This window comes from Saccopteryx leptura, chromosome 6 (genome assembly GCF_036850995.1).
Source record: "Saccopteryx leptura isolate mSacLep1 chromosome 6, mSacLep1_pri_phased_curated, whole genome shotgun sequence".
Classification (NCBI taxonomy): Eukaryota; Metazoa; Chordata; class Mammalia; order Chiroptera; family Emballonuridae; genus Saccopteryx; species Saccopteryx leptura.
In genome coordinates, this window is record NC_089508.1 from 192,390,204 (window position 1) to 192,408,281 (window position 18,078).

The 18,078-nt window shown below is 44.2% G+C and overlaps 2 protein-coding genes across 5 annotated transcripts in view; both read left to right on the forward strand.

Annotated features, from left to right (window-relative positions):
* Positions 1 to 18,078, forward strand: part of LOC136376342 (putative postmeiotic segregation increased 2-like protein 3) — a 182,649-nt gene that overhangs the window by 91,435 nt on the left and 73,136 nt on the right. The gene's annotated exons all lie outside the window — the stretch shown is intronic.
* Positions 1 to 18,078, forward strand: part of RNF216 (ring finger protein 216) — a 177,193-nt gene that overhangs the window by 31,293 nt on the left and 127,822 nt on the right. For 3 of the 4 annotated variants that reach the window (XM_066342301.1, XM_066342302.1, XM_066342298.1), the window contains 5 exons: positions 7,820 to 7,955; positions 8,703 to 8,836; positions 10,134 to 10,982; positions 13,003 to 13,079; positions 17,846 to 17,948. In XM_066342301.1, coding sequence (XP_066198398.1) covers positions 7,889 to 7,955; positions 8,703 to 8,836; positions 10,134 to 10,982; positions 13,003 to 13,079; positions 17,846 to 17,948 — 1,230 coding nt within the window. In that variant the 5' untranslated portion in view covers positions 7,820 to 7,888. The remainder of the gene's footprint in view (positions 1 to 7,819; positions 7,956 to 8,702; positions 8,837 to 10,133; positions 10,983 to 13,002; positions 13,080 to 17,845; positions 17,949 to 18,078) is intronic. The other variant, XM_066342303.1, reaches the window with a different exon arrangement.

Here is an 18,078-nt window from a genome sequence, read left to right on the forward strand (position 1 = left end):
ATACAATTCTGAAAACTAGAAGATTGTGTGAGAGAACCATGGGCAATTCCCATTTTTTTCTGACTTTGTTTGTTTTCCAAATTTTCTGTAATAGGCCATACTTTATAACTGATGAAAATCCTGATAACCTGATTGTTGTCACTATGCCATTTTACCTGACTCTGATTACATATGGCTGTGATTCCCAGCCCCAGTGTCTGACAGAGAAAAATGTCTTTGGAGCCACTCATATAAATCAACCGTGAGACACTGGAAATACAGCTATGAGTAAGGCGTAATCAAGGACATAAGGAGAAAAGAAAATATGAACTCTTTCTCATAAGTTGATTTCATCCATAAAAGAAGGACAATTGCAGGAATGGAAAGAACATGGTTGAACTGTCATCTAATTTTCTTAAATGTTCACAGTATAGGAGTATTACCAGAAATTCTCCAGTTTTGAAGTATAAAATATGAGCTAAGTTTTGCTTTTTTATTTTGGAAGCATTAAATAATATTTGACTCTATAATCATAAACATACATATAATTTTTATAATAAAGGGAAGAACTGAAATAATCTTTATTGGGTGGCGTTTCCAATTTCTGGACTTCATTTTTGTTTAACTCATTTCTTTAGTTGTCTGATCAAGAAACAAAAAGACATAAAGAGCTTCTTGCTATTTCCAGAGGGAAAATGAAGTGTTTTTTATTTTTAAAGATTTGATTTATTCATTTTAGAGTGAGAGAGGGGGGAGAGAGAGAGAGAGAGAGAGAGAGAGAAGGGAGGGAGAAGCAGAAAGCATCAACTCCTGTTTGTGCCTTGACTGGGCAAGCCCAGGATTTCAAACTAAAGACCTCAGTGTTCCAGGTCGATGCTTTATCCCCTGCGCCATCACAAGTCAGGCAAATGAAGTTTTTTTAAAATAGAAGGAAGTAAACATTTTACTATGAATAATTCTGTACTGCTCACAAAAATGAGGGAATATTTCAAAATGAATGTGAAGCTATAAAATATTCCCTCATTTTTGTGAGCAGTGCAATACTAGTGAAAAGTAACTTGTAAGAGGAAAATACAGCCCCCACCCCCTTGTTTGGCTGTATTATCAACTCATTATTATTATATTTATTATTGATTGATTAATGGATTGATTTTTTTTAGAGAGAAAGGAAGGTAAAGAGAAACATCAATTTGTTGTTCACTTATTTATGTGCATTCATAGGTTGATTCTTGTATATGCCTTGACCAGAGGTGTAGAACCTGTGACCTTGGCATATCGTGACAGTTCTCTAACCAACTGAGCTACCTGGTCAGGGCCATACAACTCTTTTTTTTTTTTTTTTTTTTTTTTTTTTTCATTTTTCTGAAGCTGGAAACGGGGAGAGACAGTCAGACAGACTCCCGCATGCGCCCGACCGGGATCCACCCGGCACGCCCACCAGGGGCTACGCTCTGCCCACCAGGGGGCGATAATCTGCCCATCCTGGGCGTCGCCATGTTGCGACCAGAGCCACTCTAGCGCCTGAGGCAGAGGCCACAGAGCCATCCCCAGCGCCCGGGCCATCTTTGCTCCAATGGAGCCTTGGCTGCGGGAGGGGAAGAGAGAGACAGAGAGGAAAGTGCGGCGGAGGGGTGGAGAAGCAAATGGGCGCTTCTCCTGTGTGCCCTGGCCGGGAATCGAACCCGGGTCCTCCGCACGCTAGGCCGACGCTCTACCACTGAGCCAACCGGCCAGGGCCCCATACAACTCTTATTATTAAACACTGCATCCCCGACTAGGCGGTGGCGCAGTGGATAGAGTGTTGGACTGAGACAGGGAGGACCCAGGTTCGAGACCCCGAGCTCACCAGCTTGAGTGCAGGCTCATCTGGTTTGAGCAAGGCTCACCAGCTTGGGCCCAAAGTCACTGGCTTGAACAAAGGGTCACTTGGTCTACTGTAGCCCCCCCCCCCCCCATCAAGGCACATATGAGAAAGCAATCACTGAACAACTTAGGTGCCGCAACGAAGAGTTGATGCTTCTCATCTCTCTCCCTTCCTGTCTGTCTGTCCTGATCTGTTCTTCTCTCTGACTTTCTCTGTCTCTGTCACAAAACAGAAGAAAACACTGCATTTACTGTGTAGTTGTGATAAAGCTTATGTTTTGATGTCTTTTACCATATACAAAGTACCTTCTTTTTTTTTTTTTTTGCATTTTTCTGAAGCTGGAAACAGGGAGAGACAGTCAGACAGACTCCTGCATGCGCCCGACCGGGATCCACCCGGCACGCCCACCATGGGGCGACGCTCTGTCCACCAGGGGGCGATGCTCTGCCCATCCTGGGTGTCGCCATGCTGCGACCAGAGCCACTCTAGCGCCTGAGGCAGAGGCCACAGAGCCATCCCCAGCGCCCGGGCCATCTTTGCTCCAATGGAGCCTTGGCTGCGGGAGGGGAAGAGAGAGACAGAGAGGAAGGCGCGGTGGAGGGGTGGAGAAGCAAATGGGCGCTTCTCCTGTGTGCCCTGGCCGGGAATCGAACCCGGGTCCTCCGCACGCTAGGCCGATGCTCTACTGCTGAGCCAACCGGCCAGGGCCAAAGTACCTTCTTATACAGGGGTCCCCAAACTACGACCCGCGGGCCGCATGCGGCCCCCTAAGGCCATTTATCCGGCTCCCACCGCACTTCCAGAAGGGGCACTTCTTTCATTGGTGGTCAGTGAGAGGAGCATAGTTCCCACTGAAATACTGGTCAGTTTGTTGATTTAAATTTACTCGTTCTTTATTTTAAATATTGTATTTGTTCCCATTTTGTTTTTTTACTTTAAAATAAGATATATGCAATGTGCACAGGAATTTGTTCATATTTTTTTTATAGTCTGGCCCTCCAACAGTCTGAGGGACAGTGAACTGGCCCCCTGTGTAAAAAGTTTGGGGACCCCTGTTCTTATATTTTATTTAATCTTCAACACAGCCTTACAAGATAAGAATAACTATTTTCATTTCATAGATAATAATAGTCATAATGTAACACTTGCTATGTCCCAGGCACCATACTAAACACTTTGTACATATTTAACTAAATTATATTTTAAAATAAAGATATTCTCATTTTACAAATGGAGGAACTAGGCCCAAGAGATTAAGCAATTTACAGTTACTGATTCACTAAATGGTGAACCCAAGTTTATACCAAGCAGTCTGATCTGAAACTCAGATGAGAGGACTGAATGTCCGGCGTTGAGTAACCTTTACAAAGAAATAGAAGTAGGAATTCCTTTATCAGATTCCTTTTCTTCAGCTTTGGGCCAGTGTGTGTGCCATTCATGAGGAAGTTTGCTTTTAAAGCACCATTAGTGATCTACTTAACTAAAGCTTGACATTCTAACTAAATTAGATATAAAATAAATGGTATTTCCTTTTGATTTCCATTGTAAAATTGAAGTAACCTAGTTGTGGTAAAAGAAGAAATAAACTTGGCTAATGTAATTAAATGTTTAAATACTTTTTAAAAATTATGTTTGAAAGAAGAGTAAAATACTTGAATAGATGCAATTCAAGTTTGAGACCAGAGTTTTTTCCTTTATAAGTAATATTACTGTTATTTCAATTGAGAGACCCAGACTTAGGCTTGGATTTGTAATTTTTAATATTTGAGATTCCTTTGTCCAGTTATAGATAGCAGAAAGTTCTGTTGTAATACAGTCTTAATATACAACTTCATATTCTCTGAGTTGAAAAAATTCTGATATTATTTGATTATTAACTGTTTGTAGACATTTAATTAGAAACTAGGGTCTGGAGCTTACCTCCTCTAAAGCACGTGATATCTTCTAGGAAGACAAAGAAAATAGAGATTTTCTTAAGATGAAGACAAATGGCCTAACCAGGCATTGGCACAGTGGATGGAACATCAACCTGGGACACTGAGTGCCCATGTTCAAAACCCCAAGGTCGCTGGCTTGAGCAAGGGGTCAGTGGCTCAGCTGGAGAGCCCCCCCCCCCCCCACTGTCAAGGCACTTTTGAGAAAGCTATTGATGAACATCTAAAGTGCCACAACAAGTTGATACTTCCCATCTCTCTACTTTCCTGGCTGTCCCTGTCTGTCTCTCTAGAAGACAAGAGTTTAATGAGTAAGTTACAAACAGGATCTTAGAACTGAAGAGGCCCCATCGCAGTTAAAATTGTACCCTTTTATTTTTTAGTTCCTATTTATCGATTTTTATTCTAATTTTTCTCAAAGTAAAGCAGGAAGTGGTTCAAAATCAAACTACAGAAAGAATTAAAAGCAATAATTCTTTTCCTGATCCCCTATTACTGTTTCACCAAGGTAACCATTTTTCCCCCTTTTTACAGTAGATTTGTTTCCCCTAACTTTTCCATTATGAAATACAACACACAAAGAAGTTCCACCTCAAACAACTAAATTAGGCCTAAACTTTATTTAAATGGAGTCGTTCAATATATACTTTTTATGTCTGGATTCCTTCACTCAGTCATTACGTTTTAATATCTATCCACATTGTATGATATGTGACTGTAATGGCTTCGGGCTTTTTTGTTTGTTTTTGCTACACAGTTTTTTAATTTTTAGTGCGAGGAGGGGAGGCAGAGATGGTCACCTGCAAGTACCCTGACCAGGATCCACCCAACAAGTCCACTAGGGGGTGATGCTCTGCCCATCTGGGGCCTTTGCTCCATTGCAACCAGAGCCTTTTTAGCGCCTGAGGCAGAGGCCACAGAGCCATCCTCAGTACCAGGGGCCAACTCACTCTAATCAAGCCACGGCAGCAGGAGGGGAAGAGAGAGAGAAAAAGAGAGAGTAGCGAGAGGGAGGAGTGGAGAAGCAGATGGGCACTTCTGCTGTGTGCCCTGACTGGGAATCAAACTTGGGATATCCACCCACCAGGCTGATGCTCTACCACTGAGCCAACCACCCAGGCAGGACCTGCTGTCTAGGTTTTAATTGTATGAACATAGGATACTGTTTGTGTCCTTTCAGTTTTCAGCTTTTAGAATTAATGCTGCTGTGAACATTCTTGTGCATAGACCTGGTGCATATAGGCATACGAATCTAGAATATAGATTTCTAGCAGTGGATTGTTGGGTCGTTAGGGAATATATAACTTCCACTATAATAAAGTATCAAGTATTTTTGCGTAGTTTTATTACCAAGTTACATTTCCATCAACAGTGCACAAGGGTTCCCTTTTCTCCACATCCTCACCCATACATGTTAAGTGTTGTCTTTTTTTATAATAGCCATTGTGACAAGAGTGAGGTGATACCTCATTGTGGTTTTTTTCCAAAAAAGTTTTTATTTGTTTGAAAGAGAAAGAGAGGCCTGACCTGTGATGGTGCAGTGGATAAAGCGTCAACCTGGAATGCTGAGGTGGCTGGTTCAAAATCCTGGGCTTGCCTGGTCAAGGCACATAGGGGAGTTGATGGTTCCTGCTCCTTACCCCCCCCCCCCTAAAATGAATAAAGTCTTAAAAAAAATTTTTAAAGAATTAAAAAAATATATTGAAAGAGAAACCTTGATTGAAGATCCACTTGATTTATGCATTCATTGATTGATTCTTGTATGTGCCCTGGGCAGAAATCGAACCCACAATCTTGGTGTACCAGGATGATGCTCTAACCAACTCAGCTACTTGGCCAGGCTTCATTGTGATTTTGGTTTGCATTTCCCTGATGATCCATGACGTTGAGTCCCTTTTAGTGTATCTGTTAGCCATTTAAATACCTTACTTGGAAAAAAGGATTTAGGTCTTTGCCCATTTTTAAATTAGTATTTGTATTTTTGGTATTGAGTTCTATGAGTTCTTTATGTATTTTGGAATTTAACCCCTTATCAAATACTGATTTGCAAATATTTCCTCCCATTCCACAGGTTGCCATAATTGAGTTTTTAAGTGTACTTTTTTTTTTTTTTTTAATTTTTTTGTATTTTTCTGAAGCTGGAAACGAGGAGAGACAGTCAGACAGACTCCTGCATGCGCCCGACCGGGATCCACCCGGCACGCCCACCAGGGACGAAGCTCTGCCCACCAGGGGGCGATGCTCTGCCCCTCCAGGGCGTCGCTCTGCCGAGACCAGAGCCACTCTAGCGCCTGGGGCAGAGGCCAAGGAGCCATCCCCAGCACCCGGACCATCTTTACTCCAATGGAGCCTCGGCTGCGGGAGGGGAAGAGAGAGACAGAGAGGAAGGAGAGGGGGTGGAGAAGCAAATGGGCGCTTCTCCTATTGTGCCCTGGCCGGGAATCGAACCCTGGTCCCCAACACACCAGGCCGACGCTCTACCACTGAGCCAACCGGCCAGGGCCTACTTTTTGTTTTTTATATGTCCCATCTGTTCTTTGATCTTTTATTTCTCTTGTATATGGTCTTTCACAGTAATTGGGTTTTTTTATTATCCCATTTTTTCTTCTCTTTAGCTTTATATATATATATATATTTTTTTTTTTTGTATTTTTCCAAAGTTGGAAGCAGGGAGGCAGACAGAGTCGTGCATACACCCGACCAGTATCTACCCGGCATGCCCACCAAGAGGCGATGCTCTGCCCATCTGTGGTGTTGCTTCGTTGCCATTGGAGTCATTTTAGCGCCTGAGGTGGAGGCCATGGAACCATCCTCAGCGCCCGGGGCCAACTTTGCTCCAATGGAGCCTTGGCTGCGGGAAGGGAAGAGAGAGAGAGGAAGGAGAGGGGGAAGGGTGGAGAAGCAGATGGGCACTTCTCCTGTGTGTCCTGGCTGTTAATCGAACCCAGGACTTGCACACACTGGGCCGATGCGCTCCCGCTGAGCCAACTGGCCAGGGTTCTTTTTAGCTTTTTAGTTACACATTCACTTAGTGTTTGTTTGTTTTTTAATTTTTTTTTTTTTTTTTTTTTTTTAATTTTAGAGAGAAAAAGGGAGAGAGAAGGAGAGGGACAGGAACATCTGTTCCTGTATATGCTTTGATCAGGGATTGAACCAGCAACCTCTGCACTTAGGGGCTATGTTCTAACCCAGTGGTCCCAAACCTTTTTGGGCCACGGACCGGTTTAATGTCAGAAAATATTTTCACAGACCGGCCTTTAGGGTGGGACAGATAAATGTATTACCTGACCGAGACAAGCGTCAAGAGTAAGTCTTAGACAGATGTAACAGAGGGAATCTAGTCATTTTTTTTAAAATAAAACATCGTTCAGACTTAAATGTAAATAAAGCGGAAATAATGTAAGTTATTTATTCTTTCTCTGCGGACTGTTACCAAATGGCCCACGGACCGGTACTGGTCTACAACCCGGGAGTTGGGTACCACTGCTCTAACCAACTGAGCTATCTGGCCAGGGCTTCTTTGTTTGTGTTTTTTTTTTGTTTGTTTGTTTGTTTTTGTATTTTTCTGAAGCTGGAAACAGGGAGAGACAATCAGACAGACTCCCGTATGCGCCCGACCGGGATCCACCTGGCACGCCCACCAGGGGCGACGCTCTGCCCACCAGAGGGCGATGCTCTGCCCCTCCGGACCAGAGCCACTCTAGCGCCTGGGGCAGAGGCCAAGGAGCCATCCCCAGCGCCCGGGCCATCCTTGCTCCAATGGAGCCTTGGCTGCGGGAGGGGAAGAGAGAGACAAGAGGAGGGGGGGGGGGGTGGAGAAGCAAATGGGTGCTTCTCCTATGTGCCCTGGCCGGGAATCGAACCCGGGTTCCCCGCACGCCAGGCCGACGCTCTACCGCTGAGCCAACCGGCCAGGGCCCTTTGTTTGTGTTTTAAGTGGTGTTTTCACCATAAGCTTAGAATGCTACTACCTTGACCAAATATGTGGGAAGAGTTTTGATGTGTTTTTCATTCTTACTGTTATTTTTGTCTTCATTTTCAGACCCTTTGGAACAAATAGTCACCATGTTTAGATATTAACAAGCACATATGTTTATGTCCACGTTTGAAAATGGCAGAAGGAAATAACAATGAAGAGGTAATTCACTTGAACAACTTTCACTGCCACCAGGGACAGGGTAAGTGTGGGTTCTCTCTTTCTCCCTTTCAGTGTTGCTTTTTCCCTTAGCGCTACAGTAATGTCTTCTCTAAAATGAACCTGTTTTGCACAAGACAGAACCCAGAAGTATTTCATTATTAGACTTCAGAGCTTCAGGTACAAATGGACTCATCAGACTAGAATTTTGTATCAGATGGTGATAACTGCTAGCATGGCTGAAGTTTAAGTATCTTCCATCACAAGTAAATTAATAAGCTATGAATTAGCAGGCTAAGAAGAGCTGTGAATGTTCCGTCCTTGGATCTTAAGAGGTTAGATAATGAGAACAGTGGCAGTTCTGTGTTTGAAGGAATGGTGACCACGAGGAATTCTCCTCCAGATCTGTATGATCTAAAAGTATGGAGGCTGCTGCTAAGGACTTTTTCTTTCTTTCTTTTTTTTTTTTTTTTAGAGGAGGGAGGCAGAGTTAGACTCCCACATGCGCCCTGACGGGGATCCACCTGGCAAGCCCACTAGGGGTGATGCTCTGCCCATCTGGGGCTGTTGCTCCATTGCTCTGCAGAGGAGCCATTTTCTCAAGTGATTCCCAAAATGTGTTACTGGCAAAGATCAGCATGGAAACATGGCTCTTAATGCTTAGGTGTATGTGTCGCTTACAGCCATGAACTTGACTTTAGACTTAACCCTTTGTGTGCCATAGCTGAATTAAAGGGCTGAATGTGATTGTGCCCACCTCCTGGTAAGACTGTTCTCTGCCTACTTTTAGACTGGATCAGTCTCAGAGATGGACCCATTACAATATCTGATGACTCTGATGAGGAAGGGGATCCAATGTTGGTCACCCCAGCTCCTCAGCAACATGACGAAGAGGACCTGGATGATGACGTCATTCTAACAGAGGTGAGTTTTCTTAAACTTACCGTGATGAGGCATTTTTCCAAGTGTTATCTGACTGTTCGGCCTCTCAGCAGTGGGTAGTTGGGCCTTGTAGGACAGTTGAGAGCACTGCTTGTGCTACACACGTAGCACTCTGTTTACACTTGTGCTATGTTTCTGACAGCCTCCTTCCACCCTGTCTTTAGAATCCATATGTTTCTGGACTTATCATCTCAGCATATTGCTCTTTCTGTTCATGACTAGACAACACTACTGTAATTACTACAACCTTATAATGTATCCTAATATCAGGTAGCGCTCATCTCCCTTTACTGCTCTACATTTTTCATAATCATTCTGGATATTTTCCTGCTTATATTTGTATATAAATTTTAAGATAAACTTTTCTAATTTAGATAGGTGTGTAGGTAGGCAGGTAGGTAGATAGCTTCACAACAAATCCTGTTATTATACTTATGGAACAATTATTATATTGATCCTTTCTAACTAAGATCAAGTTTTGTTCATATAAAAATCTGTTGGTTTTTATATTAATTCCATACTTAGTCACCTTATTTTATTGTCTATAGTTATTTTTTTCAGCTGGCTTTCACAATTTCTCAAGGGATAGCAGTTTATTTATCTGCAAATAATGATCTTGTTCCTTCCTTATCTAATTATATTAAATGATACCTCCTCAAAAATTTTAAGTAATAGTAGTAATGGAAATAAGATAACCACTGACATAAATGGGAATACTTTAATGTTTCTTCACTAAGTATGGTAGTAACATTTTTTTAGCGAGACAGGGGCAGATAGGGACAGACAGGAGAGGAGAGAGATGAGAAGCATTAGTTCTTCACTGAGGCACCTTAGTTGTTCATTGATTGCTTTCTCATATGTGCCTTGACTGGGGGCTCCAGCCGAGCTTGTGACCCTTTGCTCAAGCCAGTGACCTTGGGCTTCAAGCCAGCAACCTTTGGGTTCAAGCCAGCGATTATGGGGTCATGTCTGTGATCCCATGCTCAAGCCAGCAACCCCACACTCAAACCAACAACCGTGGGGTTTCAAACTTGGGACCTCAGTGTCCCAGGTCAATGCTCTATCTGCTGTGCCGCCACTGGTCAGGCACTACTTTTATTCTTATAGTGAGTGTAGTATGATCAAATTTCAGTGTTGTTATAAGTGTGAAGAGCAGGTTTTATGGACAGGGGTTTTTGTTTGTTTTTTGTCCTGTCTCCGAAGCTGAATGTAAGTACATAAGGAGGCATAGACATAGGAAAGAAATTGAATTATTATTAAAATTTCATTTTTTTCTTAGACAAGTAAACCTCAGACATCACGACCCAATCTCATCAAACCAGCTTCCCAGTGGCAAGATTTCAAAAGTTTGGGAGAAGAAAGGCCTAAAAAGTCTAGAGCAGCCTTTGACTCAAATAAGAACAACTATTTTTCAGTGTGTAACAGTTCATTGTTTGATTCTGGGAAACAGGATGATTCTGAGGATGACTACGGTGAATTTCTGGATCTTGAGCCTCCTGGAGTTTCTGAATTCATTAAGCCAGGTGGCCAAACAGAAAGAGAACCCAAGCCTGGACCAAGTCACAACCAAGCAGCAAATGATGCAGGATCAGGGCCAGAAATCTTTATCTGGGGAAAAGGTAGCCTTCTTATTCCAGATAGCGATCCTTTGGACACTCAGAACCAGTCATCTGAAGACTCAGAAACAGACCTTTTATCAAACCTCGGAGAATCACCTGCTATCCTAGATGATCAGACCATCGAAGAAGACTGCTGGTTAGACCATCCTTACTTCCAGTCTCTAAACCAGCAGCCCCGTGAGAGAACAAATCAGGTTGTTCCTCAGGAGCGGCATCCTGAATCAGAACTGGGCCCGTTGTTCTTCCAGCATGAGACCCTAGGGCTGGCTTTTCCCAGGCCAGCTTTTCCAAGACCAGAACCCCAGCAGGATGGGATTCCAGGCCCCTCTTCTCCTCAGCCTGCGCATCCTCTAGGAGAGCTTGACGACCAACAGTTATCAATAGATGATGAAGAGCCAGGCCCAGCCTTTCCACTACAAGGATCTCAGGAGCCCAGTTTGGAAAACTTTTGGAGGCAAGAAGCAACTGAAGTAGATCAAGAAGTTGTTGCACTATTAGTGAAAGAAACAGTAAGTTTTATTAAGTAAATAATTATAGACACTATACTGAGTTTTCTTTTATTGGAAAAACACTGTAGGTGTGAACTTTATTCTTCTCAGGGGAATAGAGCTACATTTATAAAATAGAAGAGAGAAACTCTGAAAATGTGAGAATTAAATCAAGATTCTCTAATCTGTTTTTAACCCCTCAGCAAGCACTTTGGGATTCTAGCTGAGATTATGGATAACCTGGTGCTGTCATAAGAGCAATGCCCCGGCCCTGGCCAGTTGGCTCAGAGGTAGAGCGTCGGCCTGGCGTGCAGAAGTCCCGGGTTCGATTCCCGGCCAGGGCACACAGGAGAAGCGCTCATCTGCTTCTCCACCCCTCTCCCTCTCCTTCCTCTCTGTCTCTCTCTTCCCCTCCTGCAGCCGAGGTTCCACTGGAGCAAAGATGGCCCAGGCACTGGGGATGGCTCCTTGGCCTCTGCCCCAGGCGCTAGAGTGGCTCTGGTCGCAACAGAGCGACGCCCCAGAGGGGCAGAGCATCGCCCCCTGGTGGGCAGTGTCGCCCCCTGGTGGGCGTGCCGGGTGGATCCCGGTCGGGCGCATGCAGGAGTCTGTCTGACTGTCTCTCCCTGTTTCCGGCTTCAGAAAAATATAGAAAAATAAAAAAATAAAATAAGAGCAATGCCCCAGTTTTTAAAAAAGACCTGGCGTTAACTCCAAAGTCAAACCTTTAAATCAGGTTTATCAAGTTACCTAGAGCTGCACTATTCAGTGCAGTAGCCTCCTGTGGCTGTTTTAAGTTTAAATATCTTACAGTTAATAAAATGTAAAGTTTTGTTTTTCTTGGCATCAGTCACATTTTCATTGCTTGACAGCGCCATGGGGCTGAACAGCTGTGGAAAGCACAGAGGAGGACATTTCCACCTCTGTACGAAGTTCTGTCAGATAGCACTGATCTAGAAAGTTGTGCTGGTTCTGCTGCCCTTTGCCTCTGAGTAGTCTCCTCACCCTTCCCAGGTTTCTCATTTTGCGCACTAGGTCCTGAGGGTAAGCACGGGGTGCTTTGGACTCCTTTGCCTGGGCAGAAACGTGTGATATTTATGGAAAGAATGAAGGGCATGCAAAATGTGGGCAGAGGGCTAGATGATCTCTGGGGACCATTATACATTCCATAGTCTAGGTCAGTGGTGGTCAACCTGGTCCCTACCACCCACTAGTGGGCGTTCTAGCTTTCATGGTGGGCAGTAGTGGAGCAACCAAAGTATAAATTAAAAAATAGATTTAACTATAGTAAGTTGTTTTATAAAGATTTATTCTTCCAAACTTAGTGAAAATCCAACATAAAGTACTTGGTAAGTAATTATTATATGCTTTAACTTGCTGTCATTCTGCTTTATAAATTTTATAAAGTAAGCCTGACCAGGCAGTGGCGCAGTGGATAGAGCATCGGACTGGGATGCGGAGGACCCAGGTTCGAGACCCCCAAGGTCGCCAGGTTGAGCGCGGGCTCATCTGGTTTGAGCAAAGCTCACCAGCTTGGACCCAAGGTTGCTGGCCTGAGCAAGGGATTACTTGGTCTGCTGAAGGCCCACGGTCAAGGCACATATGAGAAGGCAATCAATGAACAACTAAGGTGTCACAATGAAAAACTAATGATTGATGCTTCTTATCTCTCTCTGTTCCTGTCTGTCCCTGTCTGTCCCTCTCTGACTCTCTCTCTCTGTAAAAACAAACAAAAAAAATTTTTGTCAAGTAAAGTTACTTCTCTACTTTATAAATCACCATTACTGTGGAACCTGTGAGTGGTTAGAAAATTTTACTACTAACAGAGATACAAAAGTGGGCTGTAGGTATAAAAAGGTTGACTACCCCTGGTTTAGGTAGACAAATCTGAGCACCTACCTCATGTGGAGTTTTAAGCCAGACACCAATCTGCTTTTTAGCCCTTTTCTAGTTTGTAATCATCTATATACTTTTTGACATCTGGTTTTATTGTAGTTTGAATGGTGGATGAAATATAAATAATATTTGTATTCGTTTCCAGGAAGCAAGATTTCCAGATGTAGCAACTGGATATATCGAGGAAGTAATTCATTTGAAGAATTATTATGATTTGAATGTGTAAGTACACCACCATGCCTTTCTTTTTTATTGTAGTAAAATATACAAAACATAAACATTTATAATCTAACCAGTTTTAAATGTACAGTTGCCTTAAGCATATTCACATTTTTACAAAATCATCAACATCTCTAAAACTTTCTCATCTTCTCAAACTGAAACTGTGTCCTTATTAAACACTTATTCCTTATCTCCCACTCCCTCACCCTGCTACTCAATCTTCTACTGTCTCTGGATTTGACTGCTCTAGGAACCTCATATAAGTGGAATCCCACACAGTATGTCCTTTTGTGACTGGTTTGTTTCACTTGACACTGTCTTTTTTGTTTTGTATTTTTCTGAAGCTGGAAACGGGGAGAGACAGTCAGACTCCCGCATGTGCCCGACCGGGATCCACCCGGCACGCCCACCGGGGGCGAGGCTCTGCCCACCAGGGGGCAATGCTCTGCCCATCCTGGGCATCGCCATGTTGCGACCAGAGCCACTCTAGTGCCTGAGGCAGAGGCCACAGAGCCATCCCCAGCGCCCGGGCCATCTTTGCTCCAATGGAGCCTTGGCTGCGAGAGGGGAAGAGAGAGACAGAGAGGAAAGCGCGGCGGAGGAGTGGAGAAGCAAATGGATGCTTCTCCTGTGTGCCCTGGCTGGGAATCGAACCCAGGTCCTCCGCACGCTAGGCCGACGCTCTACCGCTGAGCCAACCGGCCAGGGCAACACTGTCTTTTTTAATGATCTTGTTAGAGAGGTTTTTTGGTTTGTTTTTTTTTTTTAATTCAGTGAGAGGAGGGGAGGCAGAAACAGACTATGCATGCGACCAGGTTCTACCTGGCAAGCCCACTAGAGGTTGATGCTCTGCCCATCTGGGCATTGCTTTGTTGCTCAGCAGCAAGCTCTTAGTGCTTGAGGTGGAAGCCATGGAACCATCCTCAGCACCCAGCACCAGGGCCACCTCACTTCAATCGAGCTATGGCTGCAGGAATAGAGAGAGAGAGAAGAGACAGGGAGAGCAGTGGGGAAGTAAATGCGCACTTCTGTGTGCCCTGACTAGGAATCAAACCTAGGACATCCACACACCAGGCCAGTGCTCTACCACTGAGCCAGCCAGTCAGGGCCGAGAGTTTAATTTTAATCAGATACAGCCTATTTTTAATTTATTTTTTATTCTTATAGAATCCTGCATGTTTGGTTAATTCTGAGCATTTGTGTGTGTGTGTGTATTTTTCCAGAGTGAGAAGCAGGGAGGCAGACAGACAGACTCCTGCATGCCCCTGACTGGAATTCACTCGGCATACCCACCAGGGGGCGATGCTCTGCCCATCTGGGGCCGTTGCTCTGTTGCAACCGGAGCCATTCTAGTGCCTGAGGCAGAGGCCATGGAGCCATCCTCAGTCCCCAGGCCAACTCTTGCTCCAGTGGAGCCTTGGCTGCAGGAGGGGAAGAGAGAGACAGAGAGGAAGGAGAGGGGGAGGGGTGGAGAAGCAGATATGTGCCCTGGCTGGGAATTGAACATGGGACTTCTACATGCTGGGCCGACCATCTAGGGCCAATTCTGAGCATTTTTTTTTTTTACAGCAACAGAGAGAGAGTTAGAGAGAGATGGACAGATAGGGACAAACAGGAAGGGAGAGAGATGGGAAGCATCAATCATCAGTTTTTCATTGTGACACCTTATTTGTTCATTGATTGCTTTCTCATATGTGCCTTGACCACAGAGGAGACCGAGTAACCCCTTGCTCGAGCCAGTGACCTTGGGTCCAAGCTGGTGAGCTTTGCTCAAACCGGATGAGCCTGAGCTCAAGCTGGTGACCTCGGGGTCTCTAACCTGAGTCCTCCGCATCCCAGTCCAACACTTGATCCATTGAGCCACCGCCTGGTCAGGCCTGAGCATTTTTAAAGTTAATTTTGAGAGAGAGAGAAACATCAATTTGTTATTCCACTTATATATGCATTTATTGGCTGATTCTTGTATGTGCCCCGACCAGGGATCAAGCACACAATCTTGGCATGTTGGAACAATGCTCTAACCACTGAGCAATACTGGGCCATGACCTTAATTCTGAGCACTGATACTGCCTGTTTTGAACAGTATGTTAAAAGAGATTTCCACCCCTGTATTTGTACTGGGTGTATATTTGTGCAATGTGCTGCAACCAGTTCACCTGTTTAATAAAAGTGTCCTAAGGAATACAAAATGAAAAATCTCCTTCCTCTAATACTCTTTCTCTTCCTTTTAATCTGCGGGGGTGAAACAATTATAAATTTGTAGAGGACAGTTGAGTGTTGAAATTAATCAGTTTTCCACTGATTAATGCCAGTTATTTTAATTAAACAAAGAGGAACTAGACTTCCAACACCCTAGTAGATTATCTTCCATGCATGCCATTTGGAAACCACTGGCTTCACTCATGGTTGGCATTCTAACAGATTCTTTGTTATTTGACCTTTTTATCTTTTCCTAGACCTCTGGTATCTGGCAGTTGGTCTCTGGTAGCCATACTTACCAGAACAATACCAACAGGCAAGTTTGAAATGGAGGAGCTTTTCCACATCTGGTCTGTAGTACATCCAGGTGTGTGCGCGAAAGGAATTATGTGGAACTCTAGGCCTATCCCCGCAGATTATGGATTCTTAATGGTGGCTAATTATCAAGTCAGCCTTCAATTACCTATATAACGTACAGTGTTCATCATTTTCTCTTGGAACAAAGAATTACCGTCAATAACAATAGTTTTAAGGTAGATGTGCTCGGAATTCTTGACTAGGGATGTCACTCCTTGGCTACAACTATAAAATGGGAGGGGGAGGCTTTTCTCCTCACTTGGCCTCTGGTTTTGTGTCGCAGACGGGGCATTGCAACAAGGAGGAGGAAAGCTTAGAAGAGCTATTTGGGGCTCTTGGAATTGATGGTGAAGAAAATGGTGTTCAGGTGTGCTGGCCAGTTCTGGAGTAGGATGATGAGGGGCCTGTGCAGTCGGGTTAGTGCTGAGGGTCCTCGGGAGTGCCTCCCAATTTTTGGCCCCCAAACACTTGGATGAGGACAGGAGCAGTAGGTGAATACTTTTCCTCGGTTTTCTTCCTGGTGTACCTGTCTTACTATTAGAGGCTCCACTGTGGACACTGGATGGAAGGGACCTGGGAAAAAGGGAGGCAGGTAAGAATCAGATGGTATACATATGAGCAGGTGGAGTCATCCTAAGAATCTGCAGGATGGCCTTAGCCATTTAGTTCACTGGTAAAGAGCATTGTCCTGAAATGACAAGGTTGCAGGTTCGATTCCTAGTCAGTGTGCACAGGGGAAGCAACCAATGAATGCACAGTTGCGTGGGATAACAAATGAATGCTTCCCTTCCCCCTTTCTCCTCCCTTCCCTCTCCCTTCCTTTCTCTGTCTCTAAAAAAAATGAAATTAATCACTGGCCGGATGACTCGGTTGGAGCGTCACTCAGGTGTATGGAAATTGCCAATTCAGTTCCCCAGTCGGCACATACAGGAGCAACTCAACGTTCCTGTCTCTCTCTCCCTGCCTCTCTCAGAAACAAAAATAAAAAGAAAGAAAAAAAGAATCTGCAGGATTGGGGAAGGAACGAAGGATGTGGGTGGGGAGCCCCACTTGCTCTGTGAGCAGAGAAGCTTTCTCTGTACTAAAGTGACTCAGCTGCACATTACCCAAGCTGACTTCGAACTGTGGAACCCTCCCAGGGGCACAGTTTGTTGCCTGATTTGGTTGTTTCAGCCTGAAGAGCCTTACTAGTTAACATTGTGTGGTACCTGAATGGTGACATATCTGTATCCTTATTGGTGCAGTATTTTGTAGTAACAATAAAGAGACACAGCTATGGGTTTGGTGAGAAGAGCAAACATGATCTGTTCTTTCAGCCTGGCAGTTGGCTAAAATAAACTGTCACTCAGGTTGCTTATAGGGATTGATGTAACGGTAGGGTTATACAAGTATTAATGATTAACAGGAGGACTTTCATATTCCATTTACTTATATTTTTCTACCCCTTTATTTGTTATACACTTTTTTTTTTTTTTTTGCATTTTTCTAAAGCTGGAAACAGGGAGAGACAGTCAGACAGACTCCCGCATGCGCCCGACCGGGATCTACCCGGCACGCCCACCATGGGGCAACGCTCTGCCCACCAGGGGGCGATGCTCTGCCCATCCTGGGCATCGCCATGTTGCGACCAGAGCCACTCTAGCGCCTGGGGCAGAGGCCACAGAGCCATCCCCAGCGCCCGGGCCATCTTTGCTCCAATGGAGCCGTGGCTGCGGGAGGGGAAGAGAGAGACAGAGAGGAAGGCGCGGCGGAGGGGTGGAGAAGCAAATGGACGCTTCTCCTATGTGCCCTGGCCGGGAATCGAACCCGGGTCCTCCGCACGCTAGGCCGACGCTCTACCGCTGAGCCAACCGGCCAGGGCTGTTATACACTTTTTTGACAAATATTTTTCATATAAATTCTCCAGTTGTATATAGTTCAGCCAATAAGAATTTTAGTGACTTTTTTACATTGACACCCAACTAATAGAGAAACCAGCGGGCTTTGCATTAGTAAGTATGTTTATTGCTTTTTAAACTAAAAAAACAATAGAAATTCAATGTCATTGTCTTTTATTTGCCTATCTATTTTGTTGTTCTAATCTGCAAACATTTTAATTCCTTTATAGGTCAATTTTAATATGTAACTAGGGACTTCATTTTTCAAACATTGATTTGAGTCAGGTGTGGGATTTGGAAGCAGTATGAATGTAGCATCATTTATTTTTGCAGACTTTGTAATTTTCTTCTGGAAAATCCAGATTATCCAAAGAGAGAAGATCGAGTCATTATCAACCCCAGTAGCAGCCTGCTTGCTAGCCAAGATGAGACAAAGGCAAGTGTCATACTCTTGTTTTGCAGTCTCTTCAGAAAATGCTTTATCAGGACACATTTTTAAAGACTAGCCAGGAAAATAGGATTTCGGAATATATTTCTACTTTAGTGGGATTTCCCAATCTGAGCCA